The sequence below is a fragment of the Lutra lutra genome, chromosome 13, assembly GCF_902655055.1.
Source record: "Lutra lutra chromosome 13, mLutLut1.2, whole genome shotgun sequence".
NCBI lineage: Eukaryota > Metazoa > Chordata > Mammalia > Carnivora > Mustelidae > Lutra > Lutra lutra.
The window spans coordinates 90969634-90984680 of NC_062290.1; the positions used below are offsets into that span (position 1 = coordinate 90969634).

General features: G+C 54.9%; 1 protein-coding gene across 4 annotated transcripts in view; it reads left to right on the forward strand.

Annotated features, from left to right (window-relative positions):
- The first annotated feature begins 1576 nt into the window (after nt 1-1576).
- The window catches only part of PRRT1B (proline rich transmembrane protein 1B), a 32308-nt gene continuing 18837 nt past the window's right edge, over nt 1577-15047 (forward strand). For 2 of the 4 annotated variants that reach the window (XR_007122473.1, XR_007122472.1), the window contains exons 1-3: nt 1577-1904; nt 13287-13753; nt 14507-14650. Coding sequence is in view for 2 of the 4 variants with exons in the window: in XM_047701277.1 (XP_047557233.1) it covers nt 1895-1904; nt 13287-13753; nt 14507-14650 (621 nt within the window). In the remaining 2 variants the exon portion in view is untranslated. The remainder of the gene's footprint in view (nt 1905-13286; nt 13754-14506; nt 14651-15047) is intronic. The other 2 variants (XM_047701277.1, XM_047701276.1) reach the window with 2 other exon arrangements.

A 15047-nucleotide genomic window follows, 5' to 3' on the forward strand; every position in this document is an offset into this window, starting at 1 on the left:
GGCTCCCTGCTGAGCAGAGAGCCTGACGTGGGGCTCGATCCCAGGACCCCGAGATCATGACCTGAGCCGAAGGCAGAGGGTTCAACCCACTGAGCCACCCAGGCGCCCTTACAATTGACTTTTAAATGTGCTAAAAACAGGGGCACTGGCTGAGTCAGTAACACATGTGACTCGATCTCAGGACCTTGAGTTCAAGACCCACCCTGGGGATAGAGCTCACTTTAAAAATGTACTAGAAACTTTGATACATAGCTTTTTTTTTTTTTTTTTTTTTTTTTGCCTTAGTTACCTCTCTGTGCACAATTAAGACTAAAGTCATTTTTTACGGTACTGAATTTTCCATCGCCACACTTCTTTGTGTAGAGCCGTGTTTCAGTCCGATGTCTTAGTTCTTCTCCCTGAATCAGTTCCCTCAGTTTCCTTCTGATGTCAGTTTATTTCTTTTGAGTTCTCAGGGGGTGTTTCTGTTTTGTTTAGTGAATAATTCCTTTTTTAGAGGGTCCTGTTCTTGTTTCGTGGAGGTCTCCCTGAATCTCTGAGGATCCTGAAGAGAGGTTCTAAGTTTTCTTCTCTCTGTGCCATCTGTGTACCCCAGTTTCTTCCTGTGTTGAAGTCCAGCTTCTGTGACCCGACCTGCTGTCTTCAGATCCCCCCCCCCCGGGTGGGGGGCCCTCACCTCTCTGATGACGTCTAAGAGCAGGGGCGACGCGCCAGATGGTTGGAAATTCTGAGCGTGTGGGGGACGTTTCCTAGGCTGAGTATTTTCATGCAGGAAGCCCTGGTATTTCTTTCCTTCCAAGATTTTATTTATTTGTTTGACAGAGAGGGAGACACACAGCAAGAGAGGGGACCACAAGCAGGGGGAGTGGGAGAGGGACAAGCCGGCTTCCCGCTGAGCAGGCACCCGGATGCGGGGCTCGATCCCAGGACGCTGGGATCATGACCTGAGGCGAAGGCAGACGCTTCAGGACAGAGCACCCCAGGCGCCCCAACCCTAGCATTTCTGTATGTTTTCTCTCGGGCTGGTCGTCCTCCCAGGAGAGGATTCTTCTGTCCCCGCCAGGACGGTGAACACCTGCCCGCTGGCTTTCCCCGAGCCAGCGGAAACCACAGCAGTTGTGCAGAACTCGGGCCAACCAACTACCTCTTTCAGGGGGAGCGTTTTGTCCCTGACCTAGTTTAGAATCAGTGCGGGCGCTGATGAAAAGCAGAACAACCTGGAGTCCCTTTCAGTGTCTTTAAATCCTCTCCAACGCTGCCCCCTCATCGCCGCACCCACACGGCTTCTCTCCGGTCCACATCGGGGTGCGGGACTCAAGCCCTGCCTGCCGGGGCCGCAGCCCACCACGGCTCACCACCCCCAGGGCTGTGCTCGCCTCTGGGCCTACCAGGCGCTTCCCCTCGGGTCCCCGGGGACCCCCCTTCAGCTCTGGGGAGCTCGGCTAGGAATTTAAGAAGACGTCTGGCCGCTCGGTGAGCCCCTCTGGCCTTCCCGGGTGTTTGCGCGCAGACCCGCTCCGAGCCCCCCAGCCCGCCCAGCTCCAGGGCGTAGACGCGCGCACGCGTTCTTCCCAAACTCCGATTTCACGTGAAACTCTTCATTTCTGGGCCCTCCTGCTGCGGGAGGGGGCAAGGCCGGTCGGGCAGCCGCGACTCCCCCCCACCCCCGACCTCCGGCGCTCGGGGCGGGGGAGGGGCGCCCGCGAGGACCCCGGCCCCTCCCCGCCCCCGCTCGGCGCGCGCGGGGCCACCTGCGGGCGCAGCCGCGGGCCCTCCCGGCGTCAATCATTAACCGGCCGCGCAGCCGCCGCCAGGAAACCCGAGCCCGCGGCGCCAGGCGAGCCCGGCCCGACGGCGGCGGGAGGCGGGGCGCGGGCAGCGGGCGGCGTGCGCCATGGACGCAGGTGAGGGCTCCCGGGGGCTCCCGGCGCCGCGGCGGGGGGCGCGCCCGGCCGCTCCTCCCGCGGGGGCCCCAACCTGGCCCTGGGACCCCTCCTCCGGAAGCCGGGACGCCAGGAGGATGCTGGGGAAAGTTCGGGCAACTTAGGCGGTGCCTCCCTCCGGCTCCCGGGGCGCCCCTGCGGGGGGGGGGGGGGCGGGGGGGAGGGCCGGCAACAGGTGCCCCGCGCTGGGCCGTTTGGGGGGCATGTTCCCCTCTTCTGTCCCACGCCGCGTCCTTCCCTGGGGACTTTGCCCGCCCCTCCGGCCACGCTGAAGTCCTTAGAGTTAGGGCAGGGGGACCCGGCCGGGGAGGGAGGCGCGGCGGGACGGAACGGGGTGCGGAGCCGGAGCAGAGAGATGGGCAGCAGGGGTGGGGCCGAGAGAGGCTCGTTCCGGGAGCTCCGACGGCCCCCCAGGTCCCAGCGCGGGCCCGGGCCCTGCCCTCGGGAGCCCCAGGCTGGCGGCTGGCCGACGGCGGCGGGCCCGGAGCTCCGGGTGGGGGGTGCGCCCCGCGCCGCCCGCCTCCCGCCCTGCTCTCGGCTGGAATGTCCGCGGAGGAGGCTCGGGTGTCGAGAACCCGAGAACCCGAGGCCGCCAGCAAATTTATTTACTCAGCGGCCGTATCTCCGCGCCATCGGGCCAGGTATTTGCCCCGGCGGGGCCCCGGGAAGCTGCGGTTTTTGTTACGATAACTGGGGCGCTGCTGGGCGGGCCTCTGCGGGGCACCCGCCTTCCGAGCGCACCTGCACCTGGCGGGCCCCGGGGGGCGGCCGGCCGCCTCGCTTCGCGCACCTGTGAAATGGGACAGGTGCACCTGACCGTGACCTGAGATGCCTAGAACAGAGCTGGCCAGAGCTTCACGGGTCTTGCATTGGGGTGATTGTTACTCTTCTCATGGCACAGAGGCAGCTGAGGGTGGGGGGGGCGTGTCAGGGGCCTCCGGTGGCGCAGCCAGGCCCCTCGCGTTTGCTGGACCCTGTCCGCGGTCATGTGGGTGGACTGTCGGGGGGCGCAGGGCCCGCCATCTCATAGATGCTCGGTTGTGGTCGCTGCTGTTCCTGGCATTGCCATTGGCGTCTTACCTGCAAATCTCCATCTGCTCAGCGGCGACCCCCCCCCCCGCCCCCCCGCGGCTGAACCTGCTGAAATCGTGGTCTTTTCGTAGGGTTCGTGTGCGGAATTGTTTCTGAGCCCCCAGCATCAGACAGCGGTCAGCGCCCATCACCAGCGTGCAGGATGGAGTGGCTGGCTGGCTGGGCGCCTTGGCGGGTCACCTACACAGAAGGCGGTTTGGGGGCTCCCTGTGGCTGGGTGGTGGCTCTGGGCTGAGAGGAAGCCTCCCGTGTAGACAGCAGATGGGACTTAACTGCGTTCCCATGTGTTGTGTCTGTTGTTGTGGACTTGGTTGTTCAAGAGCCCCAGCCCTTGGGGGTGGGGGTGGGGGGCAGTGAGGTTGGGGCCCTGGAATTCTCAAGAGCATCTAAGGAGGTTGCTCGCCCACATTCTTCCCTTCTGCTCAGGCCACTGTCCCCTCTCCCTCTATCCCCGCTGCTTCCTTCCAGCTCTCCTGTGTTCCTTACAGCCCCTTCCCATGCCCCGGTTCCGGCTGCCAGAGGAAACCTCCTCTCAGTTATCTGTCGGCTTCTGCCGTGTAATAAAGCAGACCAAAATGAGCAGCTTCACACAACAAGCATGTCTGCTTCTCAAGCTGCTGCAAATACTTGTTCTTTTGTTTTTTAAATCATCACGAGCATTTACATTTACTTATTTTTTAAGATTTTATTTATTTGAGAGAGAGAACATGCACAAGCAGGGGAGAGAGGCAGAGGGAGAAGCAGGCTCCCCACTGAGCAGGGAGCCCCATGTAGGGCTTGATCCCAGGACCCCAGGCTCATGGCCTGAGCCGACGACAGCAGCATAATTGACTGAGCCACCCAGGTGCCCCTGCTACAAATATTTGTGAACAAGTCTGTATGGGGTCCTATATTTTATTTCTCTTGGGTAAATACCCGTGAGTTGAGTAGTTGGACCCTATGGTCGGCGTATATGCTGAACTTTTAGAGAAACCGCCGAATGTTGCCCGAGGTGGTTGCACAGTCTTCCTTTCCCAAGAGCTGGGGTGTTTCACACACGCCAGAGCTCACTCGGGTCAGGGTCATCGGTGGTTAATTCCAGCCGTTCTGGGGGGGGGGGGGTAGTGATACCTGCCGGTTTTGGTTGGCTTTTCTAATTTCGATGGCATTTCTGGTGCCTACTGCCGCCAAGCATCCTTTATGTGCCTCCTGAGGATTTGGATATCCTCTTGGTGAAGTGCTCACACACCTGCCATCCGTTTTCTCCTGGGATGTTTGACCTACTGAATTGTGAGACTTTTTTATGCAGTTGCTACAACTGCTTTGCCTGATACGTGTGTTACGAATGTTTTCCTCCCGTTCTGTGACTTGCCTGTGTATGTTCTTAGTGATGGTTTCCTTCTTTAAATATTCGTTTTTTCAAAAACAAATCCTAGTGCTCTTAACACACAGGGTTATTAGTCTCAGATACACGATATAGTGATTCAACAATTTCATAACTAGCACTCATCGAGATAAGTGTCCTCTTAATCCCCATCCGGGTTCACCCATGACCCTCCCCACCGCTGCTAACCATCTGTTTGTTGTCTATAGTTAACACTCTGTTGTTTGGCTTGTCTCCTTCTCTCCCTCTTTTTCCCCTTTGTTCATTTCTTTTGTTTCTCAAATTCCACGTTTGAATGAAATCATAGGGTATTTGTCTTTCTCTGACATATTTCGCTTAGCAGTATGTTCTCTAGCTCTATCCATGTCATTGAAAATGGCACGATTTCATTTTTTTTAAGATTTTACCTATTTATTTATTTTTAAAAGATTTTATTGATTTATTTGAGAGAGAGTGACACAGTGAGAGATGGAACACAAGCAGGGGGAGTAGGAGCGGGAGAGGGAGAAGCTGGCTTCCCGCCAAGCAGGGTCCTCCACCCAGGACCCTGGGATCCTGACCTGAGGCGAAGGCAGACGCTCAACTGGCTGAGCCACCTAAGGAGTCCCAGATGAATTTGCTGTTTTATTAAGGATATTTTTGTGCTTATATTCATGAGGGATATTGGTCTCTAATTTTCCTTTTTCATAACATTTTGGCTTTTGGTATCAGGCTTCTGCTGGCCTCATCGGATGAGTTGGGTAGTGATCTTAGCTCCTCTATTAAAAAAAAAAATCTGTAATGTTAGTGTTATCTTCTTCTTTGAGTGTTTGATAGACTTTAGCAGTGAAACCATCCAGGCACAGAACTTTTCTGTTTTTGGTAACAAATTTAATTTTTTTAATGAATTCACAAGTATTCAGAGTTCCTGTTTCTTCTTGTGTTAGTTTTAGAGAGTTGGAGAGAGAAATTTTTTTCATCTGTGTTGTCAGATTTGTTGGCATAAAGTTGTCCATGGTATTCTCCTAATCTTCTTTTAGTATCTGTAGGATCTGTGATGATAGCCCCTTTTTCATTCCCAACCTGGTTATTTGTTTTTTTCTTGATAAGTCTAGAGCTTTGTCAGTTTTGATCTTTTCAAACAACGAACTTGACTTTGTTAATTTTTCTTTTCTTTTCTTTTTTTAAAAGATTTATTTATTCGACAGAGAGACACACACAGAGGGAACACAAGCAGGGGGAGTGAAAAAAAGAGAAGCAGGCTTCCCACCGAGCAGGGAGCCCAATCCCAGGACCCTGGGATCATGACCCAAGCCAAAGGCAGAGGCTTAACAACTGAGCCACCCAGGCGTCCCTCTTTTCTTTTTAAAAAAGATTTTATTCATTTGACAGACTACAAGAGCCCATGCGTATGAGCAGGGGGACCGGCAGGAGCAGGGAGAAGCAGGAGCCTGATGTGGGGCTCGATCCTAGGGTCCTGGGATCATGATGGAAGCTGAAGGCAGATGCTTATTCAACTGAACCACACAGGCATCCTGACTTTAATTTTTCTTTGTCTGTTTTCTATTTCATTAATTTTTGTAAAACTATTTTTTAAAGTAATCTCTCTACCCAGCATGAGGCTTGAACTCATGACCCCAAGGTCAGGAGTCACACACTCCTCAGCCAGGCACCAGCCAGGTACCCCTATTTTATTGATTTTTGTTCTTTATTATTATTATTATTATTTTTTAAAGATTTTATTTATTTATTTGTCAGAGAGAGAGAGGGAGAGAGAGCGAGCACAGGCAGACAGAGTGGCAGGCAGAGGCAGAGGGAGAAGCAGGCTCCCCGCTGAGCAAGGAGCCCGATGTGGGACTCGATCCCAGGACGCTGGGATCATGACCTGAGCCGAAGGCAGCTGCTTAACCAACTGAGCCACCCAGGCGTCCCTGTTCTTTATTATTTTTATCCTTTTATCTACATTGCGTTTACTTTGCTCTTCCTTTTCTAGCAAGATCCCTGGGTGGACTCTTATGTCCTTGATTTGAGATCTTCCTTCTTCTTCTTTTTTTTTTTTTTAAGATTTTATTTATTTTATTTACTTGACAGAGATCACAAGTAGGCGGAGAGGCAGGCAGAAAGAGAGAGAGGAGGAAGCAGGCTCCCTGCGGAGCAGAGAGCCCGATTCGGGGGCTCCATCCCAGGACCCTGAGATCATGACCCGAGCCGAAGACAGAGGCTTTAGCCCACTGGGCCACCCAGGCGCCCCTTCCTTCTTTTCTAATGTAATCATTTAAAGCTCCGTGTTTCCCTCTATAAACGGCTTTAGCTGCATCTCCCACATTTTGATGCGTTGTTTTTTCATTGTCATTCAGTTCAAGATGTTTTCTAATTTACTGCATGATTTTATTTTTGAGCCATAAATTAGAAGTATGTGATTTAATTTTCAGGTATTTGATTCTACGGAGATCATTGTTCTTGGTTTCTAACTTATTTCTATTGTGGTTGGTCAGAGAGGACAGTCTGGATTATTTTAATCCCTGTAACACTGAGACTTGTTATGTGGCCTGGCATGTGGTCCTTGGTGACTGTACCTTATGTGCTTGAGAAGAGTTGTTGGACGTAGAATTCTGTAAACATCAGTTGGGTCAAGATGGTTTATAACATTGCTCAGATCAATTAGGTCCTAACTGATGGCTTGTCTAGTTATTGTATCAATTGCTATAGGAAGAATATTAGAGTCTTTTGTTACTATGGTATATTTTGTGTGTTTATTTCTGTAAATTTTCATTTCATGTATATCGAATATTGAAGCTCTGTGATTAGGCACATGTACATTTATAACTTATGCCTTCCTGGTGATTTGTCCCTTTTATCATTATGAAGGGTTCCTCTTTATTACTGATCATGCTCTGTCTTGAAGACTGTTTTATCTGATATTGAAATCCACTTTAACCTTTTTTGCTTACTATTTCTGTGGCATATCTTTCCCACCCATGTACTTTCAATCTTTCTGTATCTTTCTGTTTAAAATGTGCTTGAGGGGGGCGCCTGGGTGGCTTAGTGAAGCCTCTGCCTTCAACTCAGGTCATGATCTCAGGGTCCTGGGATCGAGCCTGCATTGGGCTCTCTGCTCAGTGGGAGCAGAGCCTGCTTCCCCCCACTCTCTGCGTGCCTCTCTGCCTACTTGCGATTTCGCTCTGTCAAATAAATAAATAAAATCTTAAAAAAAAAAAAGTGTGCTTAGGGGCATCTGGGTGGCTCAGTTGGTTGGGCATCTGCCTTCAGTTCAGGTCATTATCCTGGTATCCTGGGATCAAGTCCCACATCAGGATCCTTGCTCAGCAGGGAGCCTGCTTCTACTTCTGCCTTTTCCTGCCACTCTGGGTGCCTATGCACTCACACACTCTCTCTCTGACAAATAAAATCTTTTTTAAAAGATTTAATTTATTTGACAGAGCAAGAGCATGTGTGCACAGGAGTGGAGGAGTGGCAGGCTCCCTGGGAGACCAATGCGGGGCTCAATCCCCTGACTCTGGGATCACGACCTGAGCTGAAGGCAGACCCGTAACCGACTGAGCCACCCAGGCACCCCGGCCTGTGATTTTTCTCTTCTGTGGCATCCTCGTCTGGTTTTGCTCTCAGGGGAACACTGGCCTCATCAATGGAGTGTGGACGTGTTCCCTCTGCTTCATTTGTGGAAGTGTTAGAGGAGGACGGCTGTTCGGTAGAATTCACAGTGAGGCCACGTGCTTCTGAACTTCAGTTTGTTGGGAGGTTCTTGATGGACGGACTCTGTCTCCTCCACTCACTGGTCTGTTCGGTTTTGTTGTATTTTCACAATTCTGTTTTGTATGTTTCTAGGACTTTGTTGATCTCTTCTGGGTTGCCCTGTCATTGTTACATAATTGTTCATAGTCTCTTTATGATTCTTTGTATTTCTGTGGTCTCTGTTAAAACATCTTGTGTTTTGTTTCTTTTTCCCTTTGTGACAAATCTGTAGGTTTGTCAATTTTATCTTTTCAAAGAACTGGTGCTTAGTTTCATTGATTTCTTTTCTCTCTTTAGTCTCTATTTGTGCTCTCATATTTATTATTTCCTTCCTTCTCCTAACTTTGGGCAGCATTTCCCCCTGACTTCTTGAGATGTAAAGTCGGGTCGTTGATTTGAGACTTTCTTGTTCTTTGGTCAAGCATGGATTACTACGAACTTCCCTCCTAGAGCTGCTTTGGCTGTGTCCCATACGTTTGGGATGTTGTATTTCCATATTCATTAGTCATGAGGCATTTTGTTTTTTAATTTGCCTCTTGATTCCATCTTTGGCTCTGTGGTTGGTCAGTAGCAAGGTGTTGATCCTCCACATACCAGTGATTTTTCCAGTTATCTTCCTGTAATTGCTTTTTAGGTTTTTTGTTTTGTTTTAAGATTTTATTTGTTTGACATAGGGAGAGAGACAGTGAGAAAGGGAACACAAGCCAGGGGAGGGGGGTAGTGGGAAAGGGAGAAGCAGGCTTCCCGCCGAGCAGGGAGCCTGATGTGGAGTTTGATCCCAGGACTCTGGCATCATGACCTGAGCCAAGGACAGACGCTTAACAACTGAGCCACCCAGGCCCCCCTGCTTTCTAGGTTTTTCTTTTGTTTTGTTTTTACCACTGTGGCTCGAGAAGATCTTTGGGAAGGTTTCAGTCTTGAATTTATTAAGACTTGCTTGTGGCCTAATGTGTGTTCTGTACTGGTGATGTTCTTCTGCCCTGGAACAGTGTGTATTTCCTTGGGCTTGGGTAAGATGTCCTGTGTAGTTCCAGGTCTATCTGGTCTGACCTGTTTAAGACTGGTGTTTCCTTATTGATTTTTCTGTCTGGACGATCTGTCCATTGATGTATGTGGGCATTGAAGTTCATGCTATTACAGTGTTGCCGTCTGTTTCTTCTTTTTGGTCTGTTAATATTTGCTTGTTTACTGAGTACTGCTGTGCTGGCGGCAAACATGGTTATAATTGCTGTATCCTCCTGTTGGACCACTGTATCCTTACGCAATACCCTTGTCTCTTATTACAGTTTTTGTTGGTTCAATTTATTTATTTAGTTAGTTATATATAAAGAGCAAGAGCTAGTGGGCGCATGTGTGCATGGGTAGGGGAGAGGCAGAGGGAGGGGGAGAGAACCTTCAGCAGACTCCATGCTGAGTGCGCGCGCTCAGTCTTACGACCCTGAGATCGAGACCTGAGCCAAAACAGAGTTGGACGCTGAACTGACGGAGCCACCCAAGCGCCCCACAGTCTTTGTTTTAAAATTTACTTTGATATAAACACAGCTACGCTCACTTTTTTTTTGGTTTGCATTTGCACGGGATACCTTTTTCCATCCCTTCAATTAAGGTGTGTGTGTCCTTCCATCTGAAGTCAGTCTCTTGGAGGCAACATCGAAGTGGGTCTTTTTTTTTTTTTTTTTTTTTCAGACACTCAGTGTCTTTTGACTGGAGAATTTATGCCATTGACACTTAATTATTTTTTTAAGATTTTTATTTATTTATTTGAGAGTGAGAGAGAACCAGCAAGAGGAGGGGCAGAGGGAGAGGCAGGCTCCCCGCTGAGCAGTTATTCTTTTTTTTAAGCTTTTTTTTTTTAATGGATTTGAGAGAGAGCAAGTGTGTGTGCGAGAGCACATGGGGGGTGTGGGTCAGAGGGAGATGTGGACTCCCCTGCTGAGCCCCCCCGGCTTTGTAGGGGACATTGACATTTAATTAATTGATAGGTGTATACTTCTGCCCTGGTTTGGTGGTCATCTGGTGGTCCTTTATGCCAGTCTGGGTCTGTCCCCTATAAATGCAGCTCAGGGCTAAGTCCCACGACCCGTGTGGATCTGGTCTCGGGTGACTAATTGTCCTGGTTTGTTTGAGACTAAGGGTTTTCACAGGATGTGTGATTTTTGGTAGTGAGTCTGAGAGTCTTGGGGAAACAGACCCACTGGTCTCCCCCATTCACGTACACAAGCAGGGGCGCTCCCTCTGCTGCCCTCCCTTTCCAGGCATTGGTCTGTCTGCTCCTTGGCAGCTTCTCCGGTGTGATCCGAAGCTGCCCCCTTGCTCAGGAAGGCAGGGAGAGACTGCAGGGAGGGGACCCAGATGGGCAGGTGGCGGGGTTCGTGAGCAAGGGGACACACAGAAGAGGCGCCTCGCGGGGGCCACAGGGTGGGTGGGTCACCCCCGCCACATCTTACGAGTCTGTAGAGCGGCCTTAACTGGGCTCAGTCACAGATACTGTCCGGGTGGTCTCACCACTGGGGCTGTTGGCTGTGACCTGGGGGCAGTCTGCGGGGCCGGGGGTTGGGGAAGCGAGTGGGGACCCACGTTCCTAGGACAGGAGGGGGATGAGGAGCCTCCAAATGCTGGGGCCCAGCTATGGGGTTATCTGCGCTCACGTCCCCTCGATGGCCTCCCCCAACCCAAGAATTTCCTCACTCTTCCCACTCTGTGGGGCCCTTTCTGGCTTCCTCTGGTCGGGATGTGACGGGGTTTCTGGAGTGGCTTCAGTCCCCTGTCCTGCCCCATCATGTCGCTCGGGGTGGCCCTGGAGCTGGAGGGAAATGAGAGAAAGTGTGTGGGAACCCGCACCTTTGACAGTCGCTTTTCTGTTTCAACTCCATCGTCCACCGTCTGTCCACTTTGGGTTACTTTCAGTGTTTTCAGGTAGTTTCCTTTTGTATTTTATTTACTTGTCAGAGAGTGAGAGAGAGAGAGAGAGAGAGAGCGCGCGAGTGAGTGAGCATGAGCCGGGGGAAGGGCAGAGGGAGAGCCAGGCTTCCCACCGAGTAGGGAGCCCCACGCGGGGCTCGATCCCAGGACCCCGGGATCCCGACCCGAGCAGAGGGCAGCCGCTTCACTGGCCGAGCCCCCCGGGTGCCCCGTCTTCACCCCTGTTACCTGCACAGGTCGGGCACCGAGCACGTTCACACTGCGGCGTGGCCACTGCCGCCGCCAGCCCGTTCTCTGAATGCATCCGTCCTCCCCACCTGAAATCCAGCTCCGTTCCGCGCTGCCTCGCCCCTGCTCTCCGGCCCTTGGTAACCTGGGGGGAGAGGTTTTTTGAAGCCTCTGCTTGGAAGTTGTTTTTAAAAATATTTTATCTATTTACTTGAGAGAGAGTGAGTGTGAGTTTGAGCGAGTGGGAGGAGGAGCACAGGAGAGGGACGAGCAGGCTCCGGGCTGAGCGTGGAACCCGATGGGGGGCTCGATCCCACGACGCTGAGGTCATGACCTCAGCCAAAATCCAGAGTCGGACACTTTACCGTCTGAGCCCCCCAGGCGCCCCTGGAAGGGTTTATCAGTGTTCTGTTGGCCAAAGCGTGTCACATGCCCCGTCCACATTCAAGGGGCACAGGGCTAGGGTGTCGCCACAGGTGACAGTGTGGAGCATAAACCACCACCACCCCCGCCCCCGCAGGTCTGGGAGTGACACCCTGGCTGCTGGGAGTGGGAGGCTGGGGGGTTCACTGGGGTTCAGCACTCCTTGCTCTTGGGGGCCCCTTCTGTTGAGGATCCCTGGCCTCGGACTCTGCCGACCAGTTCCTATAGGGGGTGGTGTTGGGGGCGGTCTGGGAGGGGAGAAGGAGGCCAGGGATGGGAGGGGCTGTCTCAGCAAGGCTCCTCCCACCTCTCCCGAGCTGCTGCCGCTACAGCTGTTTACTTCTCTCTCTGCCTCTTATAACCTGTACGAGCATTTGGGAAGTAAACGTCCAAAGCCAGGCCCTGGGCCGCCCACCCTGCCGGAGGCCTTGCACGCCCACCCAGGTCTTGCTTGCAGGGCCTTCCTGATACTCAGAGGTACTCAGCTGGTCAGGGTGCCCTTCAGGACTTGTAGAACCTGCTTGGGTATCTCCAGAGAGACATCCTGGGCAAGACGAGTCCGTTACTTTACCAGCACAAACGGGCTTATTCAGGAAGAGCAGAGAATTGCAATTCGGGACAGGTAAGCTGCGGCAAAATCACAGGCAAGTCCAACACAGAGAGGAGAGGAGCGTGGCTTTATGGGGAGGGCGGGTCCTCACGGCCGAGCTGCTGGAGTGGCGGATTTCTCGTCGGAGAAGCAGCGCCCGTCCTTCCCTGTTGGGTCTGTCGTCATGATTCCCTCCTGTGGCCGGGGCCTCTGCTGGGGCGTCTAAGTGATGGTTCTTCCTGGAATTGACGCTGGGGGGACAGTTCTCCCATCTGGCCTCCTGCCTCCATGTTAGTGAGCTTTCCCTGTATGGGTTTCCCCAGGAGTTGAGAGCATGGATGCAGGCCAGGGTCAGGGCTGGAGGGCAGCTGGGCGCCTGGGGGCCTCTGAGCTCTCACCCACTGACCCCGCTGCTGGTGGGCTTTTCCCCACCTGCTGCTCTGCTCTCTGCCCCTTCTCCACCCCCATTCAGGCTCCTGTTTCCTCTGTGCCTCAGCGGGCATTTGGCCTGTAGTGACCTCCTGGCTCTTTGAGGTCAGCCCATTGGCCAGGGTCTGCTACCCCGGCGGCCCCCCATCTTCCCTGGCTCTCAAGCCAGGAATCGCTTTGGCTCAGCTCTTCTCAGAGCAGATCTCAGGGGCTGCCCTGGACGGATCCTTGCCTGGTCCAGTCTGCCAGCAACAGGGCCGCGGGCGCAGGACCAGTGCCCAGCAGCAGCCACCAGGGGCAAGGCCTGTGTTCCAGCGCAGCCTGGTGATGTGCCGGCCGAGTGACGCCAGCAAGCCCCTTGCCCTCTTGTCCCACACTTGCGCTTTGGGTAGAATGTTCCAGCGCCCGCCTCGGGGAGAGGCCCGAGTGCGGGATGCGGGTGGGGATGGGCAGCGCCAATAGAACCTTCTCCCTGGAGGGGCTGTGATTTGCAGCGGGGAGGCGGGAGGAGTCCCACCTGGCTCGGTGGCGCTTGGGGTTCACAGCACCTGGGGTTTCTTTCCAGGAACCAATGCAAAAGGGGGCGGTGGCCCCACAGCCTCCGAGGACCCCCGGAGCCCCGCGCTCCCACAGCTTCCGCGCCGCCCACAGCTCCTGGATGAGGACGGAGGGCCCAGCAAGGAGGTGCCCTTGGATGGGGGCAGCTCCCCAGCTGTGGAGGAACCTCCGGCCGATGCCCAGGCCGAGGCCGAGGCTGTGGCCGCGTCCCCCGGCCAGGCTGAGGCTGCAGGCGAGGCCCGGCAGGGGCCCAAGGTGGCAGCTGGCGGGGTGCCCGACATCGGCTTCGTGGGCGAGCCCCCACCCTACGCGCCACCGGACCCCAAGGCCGTGCACCTGCTGTACCCGCCCTTCCCACAGGGGCCGGTCCTCTTCCAGCCCGGGCCCTCGCCCCAGGCCCTGTACCCACCACCGCTGGCTGCGCCCCTGTACCCCGCGCCCGCTGCGCCACCGCTCTTCACACCCTTCCCGGTGGTGAGTGGGCCCGGCCCCCCGCCTCCCTCCCCACCCGGGGACTCCTTGTACACGTGCACTTAACTCCCAGGAAGCCCCCCTTGCCGCCCCCACTCACCACAACCTCCCTCTCCAGGGGACAGCTTGGGAGATGGAGAGACGGAGAGTCCCTGTCAGCGGCCCCTGCAGATGAGGGACTTGCAAAGGACTCCGCAGCCTGGGGGGGTGGGCAAGCCTGGAAGGCTTCCCAGAGGTGGGGGCGTTTGAGTTGAGTTCTGAGGGCTGAAGAGGAGCTTTCAGGCAGCGGGGAGGAGGAGGAGGGGCTTTCTGGGCACAGGCCTGGGGGGTGGCCAGGCCCCACCTGTTCTGGGGATGATGGGGGTCAGTTCAGCGTCGTGAGGAGACAGGGTAGGAGGGTGGGGTCCCTAGTGCAGGCCCCAGGGCCTTTGAGTGGCAGGTGACTCGATTAGGCTTTTAGAAACACTGAGGGACCCCAGGGTGCCTGTCGGGGAGAGCTTAGAGGACCTGTGGTAGGAACCCAGTCAGGGCGGGGAGAGACGGAGCTGGGCCCCCTGGACTGCACAGTCTGCAGAGGGCAGAAGCGAGGGGACTCCTGGGGGCTAGTGACAGGCGCGGTTGTGGCCCGAGAAGGCAGAGGGGGGCCCTCGCCTGGCCCCTTGGTGACCTGCAGCCTCACTGAGTGGGAGTGGGGGGTGGGCGGTGTCCCCGGATGACTGTCCCCTCACCGCGGGGTCGTGGCTTCCGTCCCCGCAGTACAACGGCCCCGTGGCCGGCATGCCAGCCCCCGCCGCCACGGAGCACAGGCCGCTGCCCAAGGACCACATGATGGAGTCGGTGCTGGTGACGCTCTTCTGCTGCTTGCTCACGGGGCTCCTCGCCGTCGTGTACTCGCACGAGGTAGGCAGGGGCGGGCAGGCTGGGGCCGGGCGGGGGAACGGGGGTCCTCGTCCCTCCTGTCTCCGCGCCACACCCCTGCAGAGCTGCTCTCGAAAATGCGGCTAAACCAGTTTGTAACGAAGGTGTGAATGACTGCGAAGGCCCAGGACCTGCCTCGGTGGGGGCTTGTGTTTCGCGGGCTGGAGGCCGCCATTCGTCCCTCCGCCCGGTTCTGCCCGCCACCCCCTTCCCGTCGCCTCGTCCGCCCCCCGCCCAGCCGCCCGCTGACTGCCTCCCTGGTCTCCGCTCGTCCCTCCGTCACCCACCTCCATTATCTGTGAACTCAGCCGCTGTCCCTGTCTGTCCACCACCATCTGTCCATCCGTCTGTCTGTCCATCCCCTGAATAGCTTCCTTCC